General features: G+C 39.5%; 1 protein-coding gene across 2 annotated transcripts; it reads right to left on the reverse strand.

Moving 5' to 3' along the window:
* Positions 1 to 23,265, reverse strand: HYKK (hydroxylysine kinase). Of its 2 annotated transcripts, none has more exons than XM_068556375.1 (5): positions 23,107 to 23,265; positions 18,808 to 19,158; positions 17,815 to 17,954; positions 8,908 to 9,091; positions 1 to 1,367 (listed from the first exon to the last, which is right to left on the reverse strand). In XM_068556375.1, exons 2-5 carry the CDS (start codon positions 19,151 to 19,153, stop codon positions 907 to 909), a joined length of 1,131 nt encoding a protein of 376 aa, XP_068412476.1. In that variant the 5' UTR covers positions 19,154 to 19,158; positions 23,107 to 23,265; the 3' UTR covers positions 1 to 906. The 2 variants fall into 2 exon arrangements, with proteins under 2 accessions (XP_068412476.1, XP_068412468.1); XM_068556367.1 differs by having other exon boundaries at positions 23,008 to 23,264.
* Positions 23,266 to 23,520: the final 255 nt, after the last annotated feature.

Consider the following 23,520-nt stretch of genomic DNA (forward strand, 5'->3'; position numbering starts at 1 on the left):
TTCTTCAATATTACATATTCATACGAAAAGAAACATAAATTGTAGAGAATTTAAAAATATCCGCTTAGGGTCTTTCTTAGTATCGATGTGAAAACTATTTCAGTACTTCAGGAGTTAGTGGCCTTGCCTGGGTGTGTTATTTGCTTCCTTGAAGTTCCAGTGAGTTCTGGCATCTATCTGTGGAGTTACAGTTTCAACTGCTCTCTCAAACAAGTTAAAGCTTTCTCTTATGAATACCATCTGTGTTTCCTCCTAAGGCATTATGTGTGCCTTATTTTCTCCAGCCTTTCTTCTAGGATACATTAATTTTGTAAATATTTTTAAAGACCATGGGAAAGACACTATACCAGGTGTAAGAAGGGATGAAAGACAAAAAAAGTTTTACATAGTTTTTGCCCTGAAATAGCTCTTAGGCTAGATGACTACACAGCCATCATCCATGATACCAAGTGATGTGCCATACAGAAGACAGGGTACAATGGGATTCTGGACAACAAAGAGATGGGAGAAGGCTTCATAGAGTTGGTGATATGTTAACTAGGTCTGCGTGTTACATCCACTTATTTAAAATATGTGAATATGTCTATACATATATATTCCTTTCAAAGTTTAAAAAAATCATTGATCTCAGGGCTGCAACAGACCTTGAGAGATTATCTGATTCAGAATATCACTCTACACATTTGATACACAAGGCAAGTGAGACCCATAGAAAGACATGCTTGTTCATGTAGTACTTTCTTAGGTTTAAAAAATGGTCATGAAATTGCTAGAAGACCTTAGTGGTTTCATGTGCATTGCAATGTTTCATCAATTCATCTTTAACTATGCAGGGAAACCCTTTATGGAATTAGATTTGGTCCTATTTGTTTTTAATTACCCAAGTTAGTGTGAATTTTTATCTGGTCACATGGAGATCCCAGATTCATAGGACTTGGCAGTTTCAAACCAGATTTCTTCTACGGCTTTCTGACCCATGTCAAACATTTGCTGCAAGTGCTTCCACCCAGTTTTTGCAGTAATCATGAGGTACTCTTCGTTCTCTGGGTATAGCTGGCAAGAGTGTGCAGCTAAGACAAGTGACTGACAAAAACGACTGCATACAAGTAGAAACAAAGCACCCCTCTCCACAGGTGTCAGTGGGACTACACTTTCAAACCCTGCAAGGACATGACCTCCTACTTGTATAGGAGTCTTGCTTTCAATCATCATGTACATGATGGTGATTGCCACTTCAAACACATAGTAGCCATAGCTCATGTCATCAAAATCTAAAATCCCAGACACTTGATATACAGCATCTCCAAAGGCTGACTTGCTGGACTCTATTAAAATGTTATGGTCGTTAAGATCTCCATGATTGATACCTGAAAGGAGAAAAATCAAGCCAAGTAAAAACAGTTGTTCAATACCCTAGTTCATTCTCTTTCCTTTTCTCTTCCTCAGGTATGGACATTCAGATAATTTGATAAGCAGTCAGAGATAAAGAGCTAATCCCTCTTTTTCTTGAAATAAAATAATTTCCTCTGAAAAGGATAAAAGCAGTTAATTTTGGTGGTTGTTTTTTGCTTTTACTTCTCATCAATACAAGGCCAGAAGATGGAGACTGTAGTCATTGTGAACACCTGATTTTGGCTATGAGCCAAGTAAAGGGAAAATAACTGTATACACACACATACACACACATCTACGTGTGTGTGTGTGTGTATTCATATTATTATAAGAAGCAAAGAGTCCTGGAATGAACCAGATGTGCCTTTATTTTAACCTAGGATTTCTAAAAGAAATTTCTGATGACAAGGTAATTCTGAATGTCCCCAGTCTTTTGATTACTGGAAAAGGTGATGTTATTTTAAGTCAGTACCACTTGAAGTGGGGGGCCTGTGGCTAGTGCTGGCCCACAAACTGTTATTAGTCTGCATGAAATAAAAACAGAAATTGAGACTGTTTAGATAATTTCATAGTGATTTTTCATCAAAGAGTATGACAGGGGCCTTATCTCATTAACAGTATAGGCCAGTTTGGGTGTTGTCAAATGTGCATGGTAAGTCATATGTGGTGTGAGTCGTGAACTAATCTTGAACAGTAGGGCCATGTATCAGGCTGCAGTGGGTTGGGACAAAAACCCAAACTTTTACCATGGATAGTTTGAGAAGCACTGATTTAAACTACTGAGTGAGGGGACTTCCCTTGTGGTGCAGTGGTTAAGAATCCGCCTGCCAATGCAGGGGACATGGGTTCGAGCCCTGGTCCAGGAAGATGCCACGGAGCAACTAAGTCCGTGCGCCACAACTACTGAGCCTGTGCCACAACTACTGAAGCCTGCACGCCTAGAGCTCGTGCTCCACAACAAGAGAAGCCACCGCAATGAGAAGCCCACACACTGCAACGAAGAGTAGCCCCTGCTCGCCGCAACTAGAGAAAGCCTGCATGCAGCAACAAATACCCAACGCAGCCAAAAATAAATTAATAAATAAATAAATAAATAAATAAACCTCTGAGTGAGGATTAGGAGGAGATGGGGATGTCCATGCCTACTGAAGCAGTGAGTCATGTACTTTATAATAAGTACATGATATAAAGTCCACAATATTAGCTTCTAAATATAATGCTGATTTCTTCTATATGAGTTAGTATTGTGTAATTCATGTTAAATGATATGGCACAGTTGGTGGCCTGTAAAAGCAATGAATATTACTGTAAACTACATGCTTCTGATATTGGGGTTCATCATACAATTGATGCCATGTCATAGTTTCACTGGCAATATTTTTTCTTCCTAGAGGTTCATAAAGTAATTGGATATCTTGTACAGTCAAATGGCGTTTTAGAATCAATGAAATGTTACTTCACTAATGCAATCTGTACATGCAAGAACCTCTCTCATTTTGTTGCTTCTCTTCACATGTCCAATGGCCTATTAAGAAATGATACAGCGACTTAATGCTTGGAATAAAATGACAAAATTTGTTGAATTTGAGAATTAACAAAAGAAAAGAAAGAGTTCTGATCCAGATGGCAGACTGAATTCATTCTTTGATAACCCCAATATACATAGCAATGATAAAAGTAAAAAGAGAAAACAATAAATATACAGTCAGCCTCAAAACAAAGATAGATTTATACACTAAAAACAGAATAGAAATGCCAAGCACAAGCAGGGCAGTGAGCAGGAATAAAGCCACAGGTTGGTCTATTGTGTTCCAGATCAGCAGTGTGCTTTCCCCCTTTGGGAGAAGGAACTTAAAATGCTACCTGCTGGTTGGGAAACAGACTCACCACATGAAGCTGGAGGCAGTGATGAGGGCTTCCCAACTCTTAAAAGGATGACAAAATCTGCTACAACCCATTGTTTAGACTACTGCAGGTCCAAAGAGGCAGAAGGACAAAATATAGCCTTGAAACCAAATGCCAAACCAGGCTGCTGTGTGACTATATTCTGTGCCTGATCATTGTAGTTACTGAAGTCTTTGGTTCAGTGTCTATAGTCAGTTTCTTGTTCTTGCTCATGGTACCTTATTTCCCTGTGTGCTGATATAGAGTATGTTCTCTGGCCACAAGGCAGTTACTCTAGAAAAATAATCAAGAAGAACTTCTAAAACTGAAAAACACAATGAAAAAATTAAAAACACAATGGTTGGGTTTAAGAGTTTAGACATAGCTAAAGAGAGAATCGATAAACTAGAAAATTGTCGAAAATGCAGCACGGGCAGAGAAAAAGATTAACACACACACACACACACACACACACGAGAAGGTAATATACATAGAGGATTCAGTGAGAAGGTCTAACATGAGCTTAATTGGATTCTCAAAAGGAGAAGAAAGAGAGAAAGGTGCAGAGGCAAGAATTTTCCATAAATGATGAAAGACCATGTCCACACACAGATTTGAGAAACCTGAGTAGATCAAGAAAGAAAATTATTTTAAGAAAACATCTGAAAAGCATCCCAAAGGAGAAAAAGACAACAGCAACAGACTGACAGCTGGCCTCTCAGCAGCAATGGAAGCTAGAAGACAGTGGAATTCTAAAATTCTAAACCCATGAAATCTAAAATTCTATAGGCTGTGAAAATCTCCTTCAGGAACGAAGACAAAATAAAAAACATTTTCAGACAAAATCAGAGAGAGTTCACCATTAGAGAACTGCATTAAAGGAAATTCAGAAGGTTGTATTTCAGGCAGGAATAAAATAACTCCAGACAGAAGGTTTGGGGTGCTGGAAGATTAAAAGGGAACAAATAAGTAAATCTAAATAAACTAGACTCTAAAACAAAAATGATAATGTCTTTTGTGGTAAAAATATAGAATTAAAGTTTACTAAAACAGCAGCATATGAGTCAGGAAAGAGAGAAATGGAATGAAAGTATTTTAAGGTCCTTGTATTGTCTTGAATAATATCAGACTTTGATAAAGTCGCATGTTAGAATTCCTAAGGTAATCATTCAAAGAATAGAGAGTATATAATTTTCAAACTGCTGGAGAGAGAGAAAAAAAAAAAGGCAAAAATAATTAGCACAAAAACAATTCACTCAAAAGAAGGGGGAAAAGGAAAATAAAAAATGGAAAAGAGAAAAAAATCAAGAGAACAAAATATGATGGGATAGCTATATAATGTCAGATGGAGTAGACATTAAGGCAGAAAACAATGGCAGAGATAAAGAAGGCTACTTTATATTGATAAAAGATACAATTTCCTAGTAAGACAACAATTCAAATTTTATATGCATGTTGCCTTGAAATATATAAAGCAAAATTTGACAGAAATACAAATAAAAATAGACAATCCACAATCAGACTGGGAGATTTTAAATATACTTTTCTTAATAATTATTAGAACAAGCAGACAAAAAGATAACTCAATAGTATAGAAAACTTAAACAACATGATTAACAAATTTGACCTACTGGACATATACATAACTCTGTACCCAGCATCTACTGAATAAATTCTTTTTAGCACACAGGGAACATTTTTAAAAAATTACCAAATGCTTCATTATAAAGTAAATCTTAACAAATTTCAGAGTAATGAACTCATATAGAGCTGCTCTGTCCCACATAATAGCCACTTGCCATAAGTTACCATTTAAATTCATTAAGATTAAATAAAATAAAAAATCCTTAGTTGCACTAGTCATTCAAGTGCTCAGTAGCCACACAAAAGCTAGTGTGTTAGACATCACAAATACAGAACATTTCCATCATTGAAGAAAATTCTACTCGACAGCACTGATACAAAATATGTTCTCTGACCATAATGCAATTACAGTAGAAGTCAACAGTAAAAGGATAATCAAAAATTTCATCATATATATCTTTTATTGATCTATATCAATGGAGAGGTAGACCAATGTTCACGGATTATCTTACTCAATCTTATAATATAAATATATATACCCATTTTCTCCAAATGTGTATATAGATTCAATTCTAGCCAAAATCTAGCCAAAATCTCAACAAAATTTGTCTTTAAACATGACATGCTGATTCCAAAATTGATATGGAAATGTAAAGGACCAAAAATACTCAAGACCCTCTTATAGAAGAACAAGAAGGCGGGAGGACATGTTCTACCAGATATGAAGACTTTAAAAGTTAAAGAAATTAAGATACTACGGTAATCTTTAGGGATGCTCAAAAATATTCCAGTTATCTTCCTTCTAGGAACATGCTGGGTTGCAATTCCCTGCTTCCCCAAAAGCTGTATGCAGCCGTGCAGCTTTTTTTGGTCCCTTACATATGAACAGAAATGATATCACTTCAGGGCAGAAGCTTTAAGATCCAGTGTACAATTTACTACATTTTCTTTCCCCATAGCAACATTCCAGTTGGTGAAAGTTCCATCAGTCTAAATCCCAAAGTGAGAAAACACAGAGCCCTAGTCAATCCATGACAGACCTGCAGCTTGAGTTGGAACTAAACCTTTGTTATTATAGTCCACAAGAATTTGGGGGTTATTTGTTACTGCAGCATGACCTAGCCTAGCTGATACACAGTGTGGTATGGGTGCAGAGACTGACAAATAGACCAATAGAGTAAAATAGAGTCCAAAGACATATTTGATTTACAACAGAGGTAGTACTGGAAAACAAAAGGAAAAACATGGCTTTTCAATAAATGTTGGTGAGAAAATTTATCAGCCATAAGAAAAATTCACACCATATATAAAAATAAATTCCAGATGGATTATAGGCCTATTATGAAAGGCAAAAAACTAAAACTTTAGGAAGATAATATAGGGTAATATCTCATGACCACAGGTAGGGAAAATTTTTTTCAGAAAACACTAACCTTGAGGTAAGAGATTGATATATTTGAAACCAATAAATTAAGGATTATTCATCAAAACATATCATGAAGAGAGTGAAAAGACAAGCCACAGAATGGAACAAGATATCTGTAACACATATAACCAACCAGGGGCTTGTATCCAGAAAATATTTTGAACTTCTAAAATCAATGAGAAAAAAATCCCAATAGAAAAACAAGCAAAAGACTTGAAAAGGCACTTCACAAAAGAATATATCCAAATGGCCAATAATTGGGAAATGTATATTAAAACCACAATAAGCAACCATTACACACACATCAGATTGGCAAAAATTAAAGTCTGATAGTACCAAGGTTGTAGAGGAATATAAATTTTATTCTCTGCTAGTAGTGGTACAAAGTCATACAACCACCTTGGCATTAATAATGCCACCTTGTTTGGCATTATCTCTGAAGCTGAAAATGGACATGAACTATGACTTAGCAATCCTACCCCTGAGATCATGAAGTCATATACCCAAAGAACTCATGAACATGTATACCAAGAGACACAAGAATATTCACAGAGCACTGTTCTTAACAGACCAAAACTGGAAAGAACTCAAATATCTTTGAAGAGTAGAATAGCTAAAGTGTGGTATATTTATGAATCGCATACTCTACAGTAATAAAAGTTAAAATAAGCTATAGCCACATGCAACAACGTGGATAATCTTACAGAAGTAATATTAAGAAAAAAAAAAAAAAAAAGGGAAGACACAAGTGAATATATACTGCAGGGAGGCAGATGGGACAGGGAGACCAGTTAGGAGGCTACAGCAATAATCCATTTGAGAAATGATGGTATTTTGGACCAAGTGGTAGTAGTAAATGTGGGGAACAGGGTTAGAAGTAGGGTATTCTTTGAAGTTAGAACTGATAGAATTTGACTGGATGTGAAGTGTGGGAGAAAGAACAAAGTCAAGCTGATGACTTGTAAGTTTTTGGTCAGATAAACTAAGCGAATGGTGGGTACTATTTTAACGGGATGAAGATGACTGGGAGGGGGAAACAGGTTTGAGGGGGAAAAAAATCAACTCCTTTTTTTTTTTTTTTAACCATATTGTGTTTACACAAAGTAAGTGCTATTGGACTGAACTATGCCCGCTCACACCCCCACACCGAGTTCCTGCAAATCATATGTTGAAGCCCTAACCCTCAGTGCAATGGTATTGGGAGATGAGGCCTTTGGGAAATAATTAGGTTTAGGGGAGGTCCTGAGGGTGGGGCCTTCATGATGGGATTAGTATCTTCATGAGAAGAGATACTGGAGAGCTTGCTGGCTCTCTCTCCACCATGTGAGGAGGACACAGAGAGAAGAGAGTCCTTACTAGAACCTGACCGTGCTGGCACCCTGATCTCAGACATCTAGTCTCCAGAGCTATGAGAAACACATTTCTGTTGTTTAAGCCACCCAGTCTTTTGTGTTTTTTTAATGGCAGCCTAAGCTGACTATTACAGAAAGCAGAGGACAAAAAGGATGTGCAAAGCCTATCCTTGGCTTTGCTAGAAATGCCTCCTCAGTTCCTTGCCTTTTGACCAGTACTTCATTCTGGGTCAGAAGATTTGTTACACACTAAAGAAATTGTTGGGCTTCCCTGGTGGCGCAGTGGTTGAGAATCTGCCTGCCAATGCAGGGGACACGGGTTCGAGCCCTGGTCTGGGAAGATCCCACATGCCACGGAGCAACTAGGCCCGTGAGCCACAATTACTGAGCCTGCGCGTCTGGAGCCTGTGCTCCGCAACAAGAGAGGCCGCGACAGTGAGAGGCCCGCGCACCACGATGAAGAGTGGCCCCCACTTGCTGCAACTAGAGAAAGCCCTCGCACAGAAACGAAGACCCAACACAGCCATAAATAAATAAATAAATAAATAAATAAATAAATAAACCCAAAAAGTTAAAAAAAAAAAAATTGTTGTGCATGTGCATAAGGAGTTATGCCCTAGCACGCTCATTGCAGCATCATTTATACAGAAAAAAAAAAAAAGGAACCAACTAAAATTCCATTAACAAGAGGATAGACCCAAAAATATTACATTAAAATAAATTATGGAACACACACACACACACACACAATGGAATATTATTCAGCAGTTTAAAGCTAACCAACTAAATGAACTAGAACTACACATATTAAATGGATCAATCTGAAAAACAATGTTGAATAAAAAAGCAGGTTGTAGAATGATAATATACAGTGTGATGCCATTTATCTAAAGTTTGAAAGCATGCAAAATACTACTGTAGGTAATTTATGAATACATACAATTTATGAATTCATAAATATAATTTATGAATTACTACATATGTAGTAATATTAAACATGTATGCAAATTTAGTAGGGAGAGGAGAGGTAGAATCATGTAAAGTTTAGAGGGGGCTTCAAATGTAGCAATTTTAAGGGATTAGTGGGGGCTTCAAATGTAGCAATTTTAAGGGAAGTGAAAGTATTATTCTTTAAAAGCAACAGGAGCAAATCTGACAAAGTTTTAAGATTTGATAAAGCTAAGTTGTACCTCCATACTTTGCTGATGGTTTGAAATTTGACAATTTAAAAATCAAGAAAAATACTGATTTGAATGGGGGAATACTCACATTCTCGAAAATGACTTAATTTGGTCATTACTTCATCCTTGAACAGCTGAACAACCTGTTCAACCATCTCTCGATTCCGATTCTGGCCCAAGGCATACAGGTATTTCTCCAAAAGAGGAACATTTTTCAGATTCCAGATGAAGTTCTCCCGATGAAGACTACTTAACTTTGGGTGATGGAATTTCTAAATCAAAAGCAAAGAACCTCTTAGACTCTTAACAGCACAACCACTATGGAGAGGTCCGCACCCTCCAAAGGGTGGGCTGGGTGTGCCTTAGGGAAAGAGCTGGCATTCTCTCATGGTCACTGACTTGCTCCATTTACCTTAATCCACAAAGTGGTAATAACATCATATTTCTAGAGGATCTCATAGTTTTGAGAACACATTCCCATCTTCCCCGATCCTCACAACTGGGCAAAGACAGGTGTCACTATCTGCGGCCTACCAAAGGAATGGAGGCAGCTCTAAAGAACTCTGCACTGGGCCCCCTGCTCCCTCTCTGACTTCATCTTCAACAACTTTTTTTCACTCTCCTCTAACCACACTGACACTGGCCTCCCTGCTGTTCAAGGAACATGCCAGGCACGTTCCCACCCTTTTACGTTTGCTGTTTCCTCCTCCTGGGGACCCCAGGAATCCGTATGGCTAATGCCCTCGTTTCTACCAGGTCTTTACTCAAACATCAACTTCTGGGGGAGGACTCCTTGACCACTCTATCTAAAATTTCAACCCTCTCTCCAATATTTCATATCCCTCCTCTCTGCTTATTTTTTCTTTGTAAGCACTTGGCACAAAATGCTGTCTAACAGTCACCATGATTCCCTTACTTACCTTGCTATCCTTGCTAGAACGTAAGCTCCATGAGGGTCAGGAGCTTGTTTTGGGCCTGTTTTGTTCACTACTGTATCCCCACATCTAGAACAGTGCCTGGCACATAGAAGGCACTGCTCAAGCAATATCTGTTGAATAAATGAATGTTTTTAGCATAGAAAATTCTAGAATTGGAAAGGCCTTTAGATGTTGACCACTCTATCTAAAGTTCTAAATGACTTTGACCATCATTGCACAAATGAAGAGAAGTTCAGAGAAGGATGATGAGTTGCCACTATGGGGCTGAGGAAGGACCCGGGTCTGCAGACTCCAGTCCAGACCTCTTTCACACAGTGAGTGCCTGAAGGGGTCTTGGTGTCCACCCAGTGGAGTAGCTTTCAAATTTTTTTGACCATGACTTGCAGTAAGAAATATGTTTTACATTGCAACCTGGTATACAGGTAACACACACCTAGGGGAAAAATGTTTCTGTTAACAATACTTACAACCTTACATGTGCTGTATTCTGAGATTTTTCACTTTATTCTATTTCTTTAAAAATGTTCCTCTAAATTGATTTTAACACCCACTCTCATGACCTGGAGTTTGAAAACCTCCCCCTGATGCTCCTGTTACCATTATCATGTCCTTGCTAAGTGGTCATGTAGCCTCTGTTTGAATACTTCCTGCAGGAGGTACTTTTTACCCTTATTGAGATGGCTCTGTGTTCTCTCTTTTGCAGAGCTAAAATCTGCCTCTCCCATAGTGTCTATGCAATGGGTTCCAACTGTGACCTCTGGGGCCACGGGAACAGGATTAGTTCTCTCCCACATGACTGTCCTCCTGATATCTGAAGACAGCACTTCTGCCCCTCAGTCTCTTCTGTAGAGTAAACCTTTCTAGTTCCTTCAGTTGTTCCTCACATGACATGGTTTTGAATCTCCTGACCATCTGCTGTGTTAAATGTCACTGTGGATCACAAAAATACTCTACATAGAAAGCACTGAAAATAGTTAGGAGTTGTGACTTCTGGGGAGTAGGACTGGAAAGGAACTAACAATGAAAATGATGGTAGAGAGAAAAAAGGTTCATTTTACACCTTTCAGTACTGCTTCAGTACTGATATTTTTACCATGTGCATATATTACTTTTATTTTTAAAGAAGGAAAAATATAACACTCTTGTTGGGTTTGCAATGGAGCAACTGTCCATTCAGGGAAGGCTCCGAGTCAGTTTCTAAAATGGTAGCACTGTTACCCCGTGCATCCCACTCTGGTATGGAGTAGTGGGAAGAATACTTGGGATCTGAACTTGGAATCAGACAGATCTGGGTTTCAACTGGCTTTATCACTTAATATCTCAGATCTTAGTTTCCTTAACAGTAAGATCAGGTATCAATACAAACCTCACAGGGAATGTAAATTGGTGTAGCCACTATGGAAAACAGCATGGAGGTTCCTCAAAAAACTAGAGTTGCCATATGATCTAGCAATCCCACTCCGGGTCATATACCCAGACAAAACTATAATTTGAAAAGATACATACACCCCTTTGTTCATAGCAGCACTATTTATAATAGCCAACCTAAATGCAACCTAAAGCCAACCTAGGAAGTAACTTAAATGTCCATCAACAGATGAATGGATAAAGAAGATGTGATACATGTATACAATGGAATATTACTCAGCCATAAAAAGAAAGAAATAATGCCATTTGCAGCAACATGAATGGACCTAGATATTATCATATTAAGTGAAGTAAGTCAGAAAGAGAAAGACAAATACCATACGATATTACTTACATGTGAATCTAAAATATGACACAAGTGAACTTATCTATGAAACATTAACAGACTCACAGATAGAGAGGACAGACTTGTGGTTGCCAAGGCGAAGGGGGGGTGGGGGAGGGAAGGACTGGGAGTTTGGGATTAGCAGATGCAAACTATTATATACAGGACAGATAAACAGCAAGGTCCCACTGTATAGCACAGGGAACTATATTCAATATCCTGTAATAAACCATAATGGAAAAGAATATGAAAAAGAATATATATATATACACAAGTATAACTGAATCACTTTATTATACAGCAGAAATTAATACAACATTGTAAATCAACTATACTTCAAAAAAATAAAATTTAAAAAATACCAACCTCATAGTCATCTGTTGATAAACTAAGACATGAAATAAAGATTTCATACATAATAGGTTCTAAATAAATGTTTATTGAATGTGAACCTTGCAGCTTATGTGCCTGGCTTCTCTGGCCTTTCCATCCTTTGGCTCCTTAGCACACCAACCTGAGTTTCTGACGTTAATCATTACCCTTTATTAGCCTATCTAAGCCTACCTCTTTTCAGCTTCCTCACTCTACCTCTCACACCAATTCCCATTTCTCAAGCACCTTGTTTTCTCTGCTATGAAGCTCTGACCACACTCATACTCATAAGCCCACCCTATATTTTCTTCTTTCTTATACTTAAATGAATCTCCTAAGATTGACCTCCAGCCCATTTGTGAACCAAGCAGCAACCAAATTCCAGTACAGATCAGTTGGTCCCTTCACTTGTGAACACTCAATTCTGGCAATAACCAGAACTGCGTTGGACTCTGGGCTCCTTGTACTCCGGGTCCCCCAGGCCTGCCCAGCCACTGGAAGCTTCAATGGCCCAGCCACATCCCCAGCAGAGCAGTCACAGCCTCTGCCACACTCCTGGGATTAAAATTCTGCACCTGTGTGGTATCTTGTGCAGACTCCGTGGTTCCTAGTACTTATACAGAAATTAAAAACTTACCACCTGCAAAGGCATGGGAGGAGGTTAGGTGAGGGGATGAACAATGGGAATAAAGCATGATAAAATGCATTATAATACCTAGTGAGGAATGCTTCTCTTGGTTTCCTCTATAACTCCCCTGTCCCCTGCGAGACAACTTAAGATAAGTTGCACAGCAGAGCGGCAGATGGTTAACTACACAGCAGAACTCACTGTCAGCAATAATGTGGTGCTATCTCCCCCTGAGAACTGTATTTTCCATTTCAGAATTTAGCAGCAAAAGTTGAAACCTCAATGGCAACGGGCATATTAATAAAGGCCACAGGTAGTGTAGAAGGAAAGATCAGTAATAAAGAAGTCCTCTGTAACAGACACTCATCTCAACAGCTCATTTTGTAGATTGGATTCTGAGGATGGTAGAGAGACTTTCCTGAGCCTTCCAATCCGTTCAAAGGTCTTTCTAAATAAAAGTAATATATGAAGAAAATTTCCTAAATGTACACTTAATTAGGAGAGCCTACCCCAATCCAAATTATATCAATGTTCAGAAATTGATGTTTTTAATGGATGTCCACAAATGGATTTGCCCCAAATTAATTGAAAACTATTACGACAGAAATGCTTAAACATTTACTAACCAAACCCTCAGTAAATATCTATTGAATAAACAAATAGAGTACAAGGTGAAATGGTAATTATTGTCAACATAGAGAAAAGTCTTTCAATTGACAAACATTTACTGAGCACTAACTATGGGATAGTGTGGTCTCAGACTCACAGAATGTATAGGTTAGTGACTCATTTTGGGGTGATGGGATTACTATTAACTTTAATTTTTTTTGTATGTTTATCTGACTTTCTTTAATGAGTCACTGAAAGGGCTTTTAATCAGAAAAGAGAGTTATTTCTATTTGGGGATAAAAAGGTAAATAAATACTAAACATTTTGAGTGTAATATAGATTTCAGTTTCTGGCCAAGAGGGAGTAACAGGGTTTACCCTCCTGGTTGAAATAGTTACAACACTGGACAAAATATATAAAACAATAATTTTAAAGTTACTAGACATCAGGCAATGAAGGACAGGGATCCCTGAGAGATGGAGAACAAACGAGGTGAGTTTGTTTCGGATTTTGGCCTTGATAGAGGTGGAAGTGCAGGGAGGGAAGACCCAGGCAGAGCCCAGGGAACTCTCAGAGTTGAGGAGGCAGAGCATCTAGGAAGACCAAAGCTGCTAGAGTTTGCAGGATAGATGACCAGAAAACAGGTTGCTACAGAGAGAGAGAGAGCACTCTAGAGATCTGCAGAATGTTCCCTTTGAGAATCTGGCAGATCAGTGTATGAGTATGAGGAAGCTACTCAATGCTGGGGAAAGAACCACCTGAAAGGATTAGAGGGAATAGTACTTGGATACACAGGGTCAGAAATAGCGCCTGTTCCCACCAATCATACTCATAGTTCATGGGACATTGGGTAGAGAACTCAGAAGGGTCTTGCATTAATAGCGGGAAATAATTGTCCCTAGACTAAACCCAGCCCTGGTCCCACCCAGCAAGTATTGAAAGCAAGACACAAAAGCACCAAACTGCTTCAACTGCATCCACTCAAGGAAGCTCAATGAACACCAAGCACAAGAAACATGACCAAAACTATACCAAGACACATCATGATCAAATTGCTCAAAAGTAGAGATAGAGAAAATCTTAAGGACACACACACACACACACACACACACACACACACAGAGGACATATTACGTTCAGAGGAACCGTCTGACAGCAGATTTCTTGTCAGAAACAATGCAGGAGAAGAAAGTAGTGCAATGTGTTTAAAGCACGTTGGAAAAGACAGTCAACCTAGAAGTTTATGTCCAATGAAAACATCTTTCAAAAATGAAGGTGAAACAAAGACATAAGAAAGCTGAAAAAATTCATTACCAGCAGCCCCACACTGCAAGAAATATTAAAGGAAGTCCTTTAGGTAGAAGGAAATGATATGGATCTACAAAAAGTATGAAGAGCACTGGAAAAGGTAACCATATAGGCAAATATATCATTTTTTCCTAATTAAATCTCTTTAGAAGATAATTGAAAGTTTAAACAAAAATAATAACAATGTATAAGTAAAAGGTATGACAACAATAGAATAAGGACAGGAAGGAAGAAACAGAAGTATACTATGTCAGGTGCATATACCATACATGAAGTGATATAACTTGAAGATAGACTGTGATGTTAAAGATGTATTCTATAAACCCTAAAGTAACCACTAAAATAAACAGAGTTATAGCTATAAGCCAACAAAGGAGATTAAATGAAATCACAAAAAATACACGAACCAAAAGAAGGCAGAAAAAAAAGCAAATTCGAGAATAAAGAATAGATGTGACAAATAGAAAACAAATAACAAGATGATAGGCTTAAACCTAACCATATAAAAAATCATATTAAATGTAAATGGTCTAAACATCCCAACTGGAGGTCACAGATGATCAGATTGGATAAAAAAGCAAGAGTCATGTATATGCTGCCTACAAGAAATACACTTCTACTATAAAGTAGCAAAGAATTTTTCCCTCGTTCCCAGAAGACTATAAATATCAAGTCTATGAAGGTAGAGAGAATTTTAAAAATCTCCTAAAGCTTATTGTTAAAGTGTTCTCAGCCCTGTCTCATTTCTCACTTAACTCTCCTTAAGGCTCTACCTTACTCTTTTCTCTAAAGCACCAACCAGATAGGAAAAAAAAATTGTGGACAGAATCAGGGAGTGGGAGCAGGCAGGCTGATCCCACCGGGTACTAATGGAGCACATGTGAAATGCGTAGAGGCTGATCTGCTTTCCTGTACGGCAGGAAGCCTCAGCTTCCACAGATCTCAACACTTTCTAGACCCCATCTCTGATATTTTCCCCCTTCCCCTCCCTCTGGTCCTTTGTTCCAGGCTGTGGAGGCAACCACTTGATTGCTACCAGAGGAGAGCCCTGCCTACTTTAGAATGGAGTTGTGTCCCAGCAGACCCAGGCTACAGTCCATGTCCTGCTCAGTCCTTTCCTCTCTCACACCCTTAACATTAAATCAGTCACCAAATTTGGTTGGCTCTGTCTCTTAAATATATCTTGAACCTTTTCTTGGTTCAAGCCCTCAATCAGCTTTTTCCTGATTACTGCATTAGCTTCCTAGATGCATTCCCTGCCTCCATTCTGGCTTTCTGCCAATCTACCTATCGTATTGGCCCTCAGAGGGCTATAAATTAGAATTTTTTTTTCCTGTTTTAAAACCCTCCAAGTTTCCCTGCTGAGCAAGCAAATAAGACAAAATTCAAACTCCTTAGTGTCATATATGATAACATATTTTATAATCTGACTCCACCTTATGTTTCCAACTTTATCCTCTGTCTCTCTCAGGTTTAACCCCTATACTCCAGCCACAGTGAATTATTCAGAGGTTCTAGAACATAGTCATTGTACTGCCATGATTTTTTCATGCTCTTTCCTTTCACTGAGCACCCTTCCTCCTTTTCTCTGACTGACTGATGGATTTGAAACTTTTAAGAACTAGCTCAAAAGTTTTTTTTTTAGTTAAAAATTTTTTTTTATGAAGCCCTCCTTGAATACCTACTATGTGTTTGACATTGCTAGACATGAAGGATAAAAGACGAGTAATTAAGATGTAGACCAATTTCTTAAGAAGGTCATTTCTTCTTATGTAGCATATGTAACAGGAAGCACAAGCAACAAAATTACAACATCATACATGATAGACTGTTACCCTCATGGCTCCCTATGAACAATGCCTCCTGGTGTGCATGCCCTTATGCAGCTTCTCCCGGTTGACTTTGGGATTAGACATGTCACTTGTTTTGGCCAATGGAATATGAGCTAGCATGATTCAAGCAGAGGCTTGATAAGCATTTGTACACTGGGGCTTGTCCTCTTGGCACTCTCTCTTGGAAGCCAGCAGCTGTGTTGTAAGGATGCTCAAGGCCATCCTGGAGGATGAGACACCAGGTGAAGAGAAGAGGACACATGGAGAGGATCTGAAGCACCGCAGCTGAACTCCCAGGTGAATATAGCTGCATGAGTGACCCCAGTTAACACCAAGAAGAGCAGAGAGGCCAGTCAACCCACCAAATCATATGGGCTGACAAGATGTACAAGTTCCGATGAAGCAAAGAGAAGGAAGTGATCCTCTTCGTACAGCCTGGGAAGAGAAAGAAGGGTCCAGGGAAGATTTCACAGAGGAGGTGGTGCCTGAGCTGTGTGTTGAAGGATAAGTAGGAATTTTGCAGAGCAGGGGAAAATGTATTACTGGTTGAGAAGATGGCATATGCAAAGGCGCAGATGCATGAAACAGAAAGGCACATTCGGGGAATGACGGGAAGTTCTATTCTGGTGGTAAGAGAAGCATGAAAAGGGAGACACGGACAATGAGACTGAGCAGGGGAGAGGCAGGGATGAGGCCACACAGTGCCTCGTCTGAAAGGAACGCGGAGGACCTTGGCCTTTACTTTGAAGTCAGTGAGAGGCCACCGAAAGGTTTTAACTATAGAACTGACATAGTCAGATCTGTAATTTTAAAAAGTAACTCTGAACTGGTATAAAGAATACATTGAAGGAGAAAAACACCTGAATGCAGGGAAGGATAGTCAAGGCAGGAATGGAAAGAAGAAGATGGACTGTAGAGACATTTGAGAGGTAGACTGGCTAGGATTTAGTGAGTAACTGGAAGTGTTTTACTCATACAAACTGTGGTTTGCTTTTTCAAGAAAGTGTCTATCTGTCCCCCTGGAGCACACTCCTCTAGGACAGGAGAGTCTTTACCTTTCCCGCAGTGCCTGCCATAGAAGAGGTACTTAGTGAACATTTGTTGATTAAATGAAGATGTTTCGGTAGGTCTGGAAAAATATTTGTCAAACAAGGTACCATTTCTATAGGACCACACCATCCTTAACACAAGTCATTTCAATCCATTTGTAACGCAGCTATTGCTTCATATAGAGGTCTGGCTACGTCTTATCTGGATGAAAACTTCAGGGTTTAATTTGTGAATGCAGACTGTTTTCAGTGAGCAGCATAAAGAATACCATGGATTTCTAAAGATGTAGGTAATCTTGCTAATACACTAGTAAAGTACAGACCTGGGCAGAAAGAAATCTTTTACTGTCATAAAATGTATGCATCTACCACACTATTTCCTTCCTAACACATGTTAAGAGGCGCCATATAAAAAGAGAGTCTGACCCTAGGTGTATTTAAAATAGAATAAATCAAAACCAACAAATAAAAAATTCTTATAAGCAAAATAAAACCTCAAATCTTACCTCCAGTGTTTTATCCAATTTGGCAGCTACCCTTCCAATTTCATATAATAGCTGGGGGCTGATGGGAATCTCAGCTATAGGTCTTCCTGGGAGATAAGTCAGCAGCCTCACCAAGTAGCTTTTGATTTCAGAGCCGCTATCTAGACGGATGGAAGTATATATCCTGTCAATTATTCTTGAAAAAAAAAAAAAGAGTAGAAGCTATTCTGCCTTTCCAATTACTATTGCAAAGAATAATACAGAACAAGAGAAAAAACACGCTAACCTAGGACAAGTCAGCAGGATTCTGTGAAGCAGGGCTGAATGGATCAAGCAAGCAGGTACAACAGACAGACATTAGAACATTGGGACCAGCCATTTACATACTAACATAACTGTGGCCCCAAGTCTGCTGGCCTTAGCTCTAAACAGAAATCACCTGCTCTGGTAAGTGAAGGCCTAAAAAACATTTTTTATAAATTTAAAATCGAGGAAGGTATGATAAAGAAATGAGTGTTTCAGAATCACAGGCTTCTTTAGGGACAAACTGCTGCTTGGAGAACTCTATTAGATACACCTTTAAAAAAAAAAGATACATCTTAGCATTTAGAATTGAGAGGAACCAAGTTTCACAGATGAGGGTTCCTTAAGAATTTAAGTTGTGCACCCAAGGTCACATGTACAGTAATTACAGAGCTGGGATCTAAAATTCCTGATTCTGTGTTCTTTCTACAAGATCACAGCACTGAAATATACAGCTGATCTGATGAATAAAAATATTTAATTATTTTCCTAATTAAAAATAAAAGTTCCCTTAGTTTCCACATGTCCCTTTAGTTGTTCATCCATCAGATCCGCCCCAGTCTCTACTTGGGTGATGCTGTGGCTTCTCCCAACTGCTGAAAAAGTAACCCTGTCTACACTTGGAATGACGTACCTGTTCTTGATATTTCTACTTGTAGCCAAAATGCAGTAATGCACATGGACAGGTGACGACCAGTGGTAGTCTCGTACCTACTGACATGAGAGAGGTTATGTTGTCTCCTTTAGTACGACACACGGAGGCCGTTGGAAATCCAGCCGCTCTCAGAAATATGATGATGTGACTCTGCACTTCAATCAGGTCTGGAGTTTTGCTTGACTCGCTGTTGCTTATTTTGAGGACATACTCGTTTGGGCCATCTGTAGTGTCTTTGGTTCTTGAAATGCATACATGAAAGTTTTGGTCATCATAGCTAGGAAGTGGCTGGATCTTGGAAACTTTTAATCCAAATACCGATTCCACTAATGCAGAGGCTTGTACCTCACTGAAAGTGGGTTTGGTAAGAGCCTGTGATTGCTGACCATCTCCACTTGACATTATTTCTACGGAAAAAAAAAACCCAAACAAATAAACTAGAAAGGGGACATATAATGAATATACTTATTTAAAATATTTTTCTTAAGACAGACCAATAATGTTTCCCAGTACTGATTCTGTACTTCTCTTGATTATGAATTTTCACTCATAAAGTTAAAAAAATCAAATGAGTGTATGAGATAAAAAAGCAGTGAATAAAAATCCCTGTACCATAAATGATTTCTAAACTCACCTCGCAAGCAAAAGGTATGTTTCCAGGGACAGAATGAAGACCAGGAAAGCACCTCGGTATCACCAATTCCTCCACCCCTCCCAGTACCATGAACTTCATTTAAAGGGGTAAGTTAGGTCCTGAGAGGTTAAGTGTCTTGCCCAAAGTTACATATAAAGTTACAGTGAGAACTCAGCACTCTAGACTCCTAATCCATAATTATGTACTTTGGACTATATTACCATCAGTTTTGGTTTAAAATATAAATTCAAATACAGTGATCTTACTTTTCTGTGTTAAATTATAAAGGTCATCATCTAGCTTATTGCACATACTTTGAAGGGTGTACTGATGTGCAAAGCATCACGTGAAGTGCTGTGGGAGACAGGAAATGCACTTAGAGGGCTCTGAAAAGTCAACTCAGAGTCACAGATATCCCAAATAATAAAAAAACATAAAAGCTGTTCAAAACAAGTTATAAGGCAGTAAGTGATAAACTGATAGAATGCCAAGAAAACACTGAATTGAGTATAAACCTGAAATGACTGAATTATCACTGAAGTGACTGAGTTTACCTTAAATTGTAAAGAATAAAATTTCTACTGTTAAGCAGAATAGGGGCTTAAAATAAAAATTAAGGTTGCTTACAAAAAGTAAAGGTGCTTCTGAGTTTATGACCTATGAAATTAATATCTACAAAAACTGTGGTAGAAATTCAGGGGAGACAGAAATTACTACAGCCTAAGGATATTCTTGAGAAGATGGATTTGAATTGAGTTAGTAAATATGAGTTGGATATATAGGATGGGGGAGACTGTTTTCTTCCCCTTGATAATGCCACCCTCTGCTGCACATACTTGGCATATTTCCTGAGTATATATATATATATATATATATATATATATATATATATATATATATATATATATATATATAGAAGGCAATGTAAGGCTTCTGAATATCCTTTAGGACCCAAATATTTAAGATCCTTGCAATCTCGCTTCCCCCTTTTCCCAAAATAGTTTTATTCCAATCCTTCCTTCATAGTAAATTGTAAATAATTAATAACATCTTGGGGATGGGTTGCATTTTAGGGTGCAATTTAGATTGCTGTTCAAAGGATGTAATGTTATATAAAAAGAATCTCATAAACAGCTCTTGTTGATAGAAATCAGAACAGCTGTTGCTTCTGGCAAGAAGGTGGCATGAGGGAACAACTTTCTGGGAGGCAAATGTTCTGTATCTTGACTAGGCTTTGGTTACATGGGTGTAAACATTTGTCAAAACTTAGCTTAAAACTTAGGTCAGAGCAAGATCTGTGAATGTCACTGTATATAAATTTTACCTTAAAAAAAAAAAGGCTTTGTGAGAGACTGGCTAGGACAGGTGGTGGGGTGGGTCTTAGGACTTTCTCACAGCTCCCCAAATCAGAGCATATGCCTGTTAATGTCTAATCACTTCAGATCTATGACAGCCAAAGTCCAACTTATTCCAGTGAAGGGAAAGGGATAAAATTCAGGGAGGTACACTAGGGCTCTCCTATATGACCCCCTCCCTGACTCAGCCCCAAGACTATAGCCTGATGACTCAAGTGATAAGAGTATAAACCCCAAATGCCAGTCCCCTCCCCATCCCTCCTTGCCTGATCCTCCTAACCTAAGTGACTCCTCCTGCCTCTAAACTTGCATAGCCCCTTGTGCCACTGTAGGTTTCCACCACCTGTTATAGTTATTGCATTCTTGCCAATTGCTTCTCATGTCTGCTTTCTGACCAGTGCATTTGCTTTCAGAAGCAAATTAAGTCGTTCAGATTTTGTTTACTAAAGACATGTGACAAAGTCTAAATGGGGTTTGAAACCATCTTTGCACCTGAAACTTCTGGGAACCAATATATCCCGTCACATTGTATATGGGCTTAAGACTTCACATGGGATTTTAACATTCCTTCTGGAGATTTATAAACAGGTGTAAGGCCCATATTCAGAATGTAATATGAACTAAAGCTTTAAATTCAAGATGAAATCCTGGAGTAATTTTTCAAATCCTAAAGCATTAAAGTTGTCAGGATAATTCTGAATTTGATATGAATTATAAATACTTAAAGTTGGAAGGACCCTTAGAGGCAGTTAGTGAAGGCCAATCTGCCTTCCAGTATAGAAAATGTTTCTATAACATTCTTGAATGGGGTTTGTTAAGCCTCTACATGAAGCGCCCTTGTTTTCTAAAGCAATGTAAAGCAATGTTGGCAGCTCTAGCCATCAAAAGACAGCCTGGTATAAGAAAAAGTTGTGCTGGTTAAGTGTATTTTACCACAATTTTTTTTTAAATGAAGAAAAGAGTTGCTCTGCTGGGAGAAATAAAACATATTTTATACCTAGCCTCTGAAATTTTGGACTATTCACATCTCCTCTAAAAGGGAGTTGGACTAGGTCATCCCTAAAAATCCCTTCTAGTGCTAACATTCTCTTTCTAAAGTTCTTTCTTTTTGAGCTTAAATTTGCCTTTTTTTCTCTGTCTACAAAGACTCCAAATTATGGAACTAATGACACAGATCAAGTCAGCTGCTGTAAGTAAGTAAATACAGAGAAATATGTTAAGAGATGTCTGTCTTAACCAAATGTCTTTTGTATGGGTGGAGGGGGCAAAGAAGGGACCTCAAATCCTGTAGGTAGTTGATCTGTATTTCCTGCCAACAGTGTTTCACTTGGCTTCTGAGAAAGCACTCAGCAAGCAAATGTTTTCCAACTCCAGGGCTTATGCCAGAATCTCGAAACCTTTGTCCTACAACCAGGGGAGCTGGACCTTAAACTCTGCACTTTGTGTAAAGTATGCCAGAAAAGAAACAGGAGTCATTCTTGATTCCCCTCCCTCACTCTCAAAGTGTTACCAAGTCTAGTAAATTCTACCTTAGCATGTCTTCCAAATTGCCCTTCTTGACCTGCAATTCTTTCTATGTCCTTCCAGGGTTGGAGAGCAAGGATTATACCCAGTAAATCTCTGTATCCCCAGCCCAGACTCTAGCCCAGAGTCTTATTAAATATCAGAGGAACTAACGAAAGGAGGGTTGCCTTTACTCAATAGGCTTATGGGGCCGTTTACCCTCAAAGGGGATCAGGAAACAGAAAGGCAGGGAAACTAGAATCTGTAGTCTTTCAGACAACAACAACGGGTGCTGTGAGTGTCTTCCTTCTGGGTGAGAGGGAAAGAGTGGTGGGCGAGCGGGCTGCAGAAGAGTCAGGAAAATAAGGGAGGAGGAGGACGCACAAGTTCAGAGCGTTATTACGTTAGTGAGGTCCAGTCGAGCCCTAGAAATTGTTCCCACCAGACACCTGGCCGTGAGTGCCAGGCGCCGTACCTCCCCTCTGTCAGGGTCTCCACACAGGTCTGGCAGGGTTGGACCAGATGGCTTCTCGGGTCCCTCGCCCCAATTCTGGGATCTCAACCCAGCCCTTCTGGGTTACAGGTGCGATCCAGGGAGGAAGGTGACTTGCGCATCACCTACGCAGCGAGTCTGACGTGGATCAAGGACCGGAGAAGCCCGAGGCTCATGACTCCTGGCCCGACTTGCAGCAAGCCTCCCTGCTCTCTGGGCCAGCCTCCCAGAGGGTTCTGGGGTTCGTCTCTGCTTTCCCCACCCAGCTCACCCGCAACGACCCGAGGTCCTGAGGTGACTCCCGCTCTCCAGCAGCCAGGGACTCTAGCCGCAGTCCTGCGCTCTACATCGGAGGTCTCGCCTGACTCACAGCTCCTGGATCCGCCCCTCGTCCGGGACCGAGAGTCCTGACTTCTGATTGGCTCCTCGAGATCCCACCGCCGCCAATCAGCGCAGACTCTTGGAAGGCGAGGCCCGTCCAGGCCGACCTGGGCTATTTCAGCCCCGTCCCCGGCCTGCCTAAGAGGCTGCGAACAGAAATTCCGAGATCGGGTTTCGGATGGTCTTTCTGCAATCCTGCCCCGCCTTCTCTCGGTGGTCACCCCAGTCAGAACTCGGCTACCTCACTACAAAACTGGATTTATTGTTTATGATTGGCTCTTCCAGATTCCGCCCCGCCCCTCCCTTTGGTGAGTAGCCATTTAGCAGGCTTTCAGCTCTTGAGTGGCACCTTGCAGTTCCTCCCAGTCCACGTAGCTGTGGAGGCTTCTTGGCCTTATCTCAG

This window comes from Eschrichtius robustus, chromosome 1, assembly GCF_028021215.1.
Source record: "Eschrichtius robustus isolate mEscRob2 chromosome 1, mEscRob2.pri, whole genome shotgun sequence".
Lineage (NCBI taxonomy): Eukaryota > Metazoa > Chordata > Mammalia > Artiodactyla > Eschrichtiidae > Eschrichtius > Eschrichtius robustus.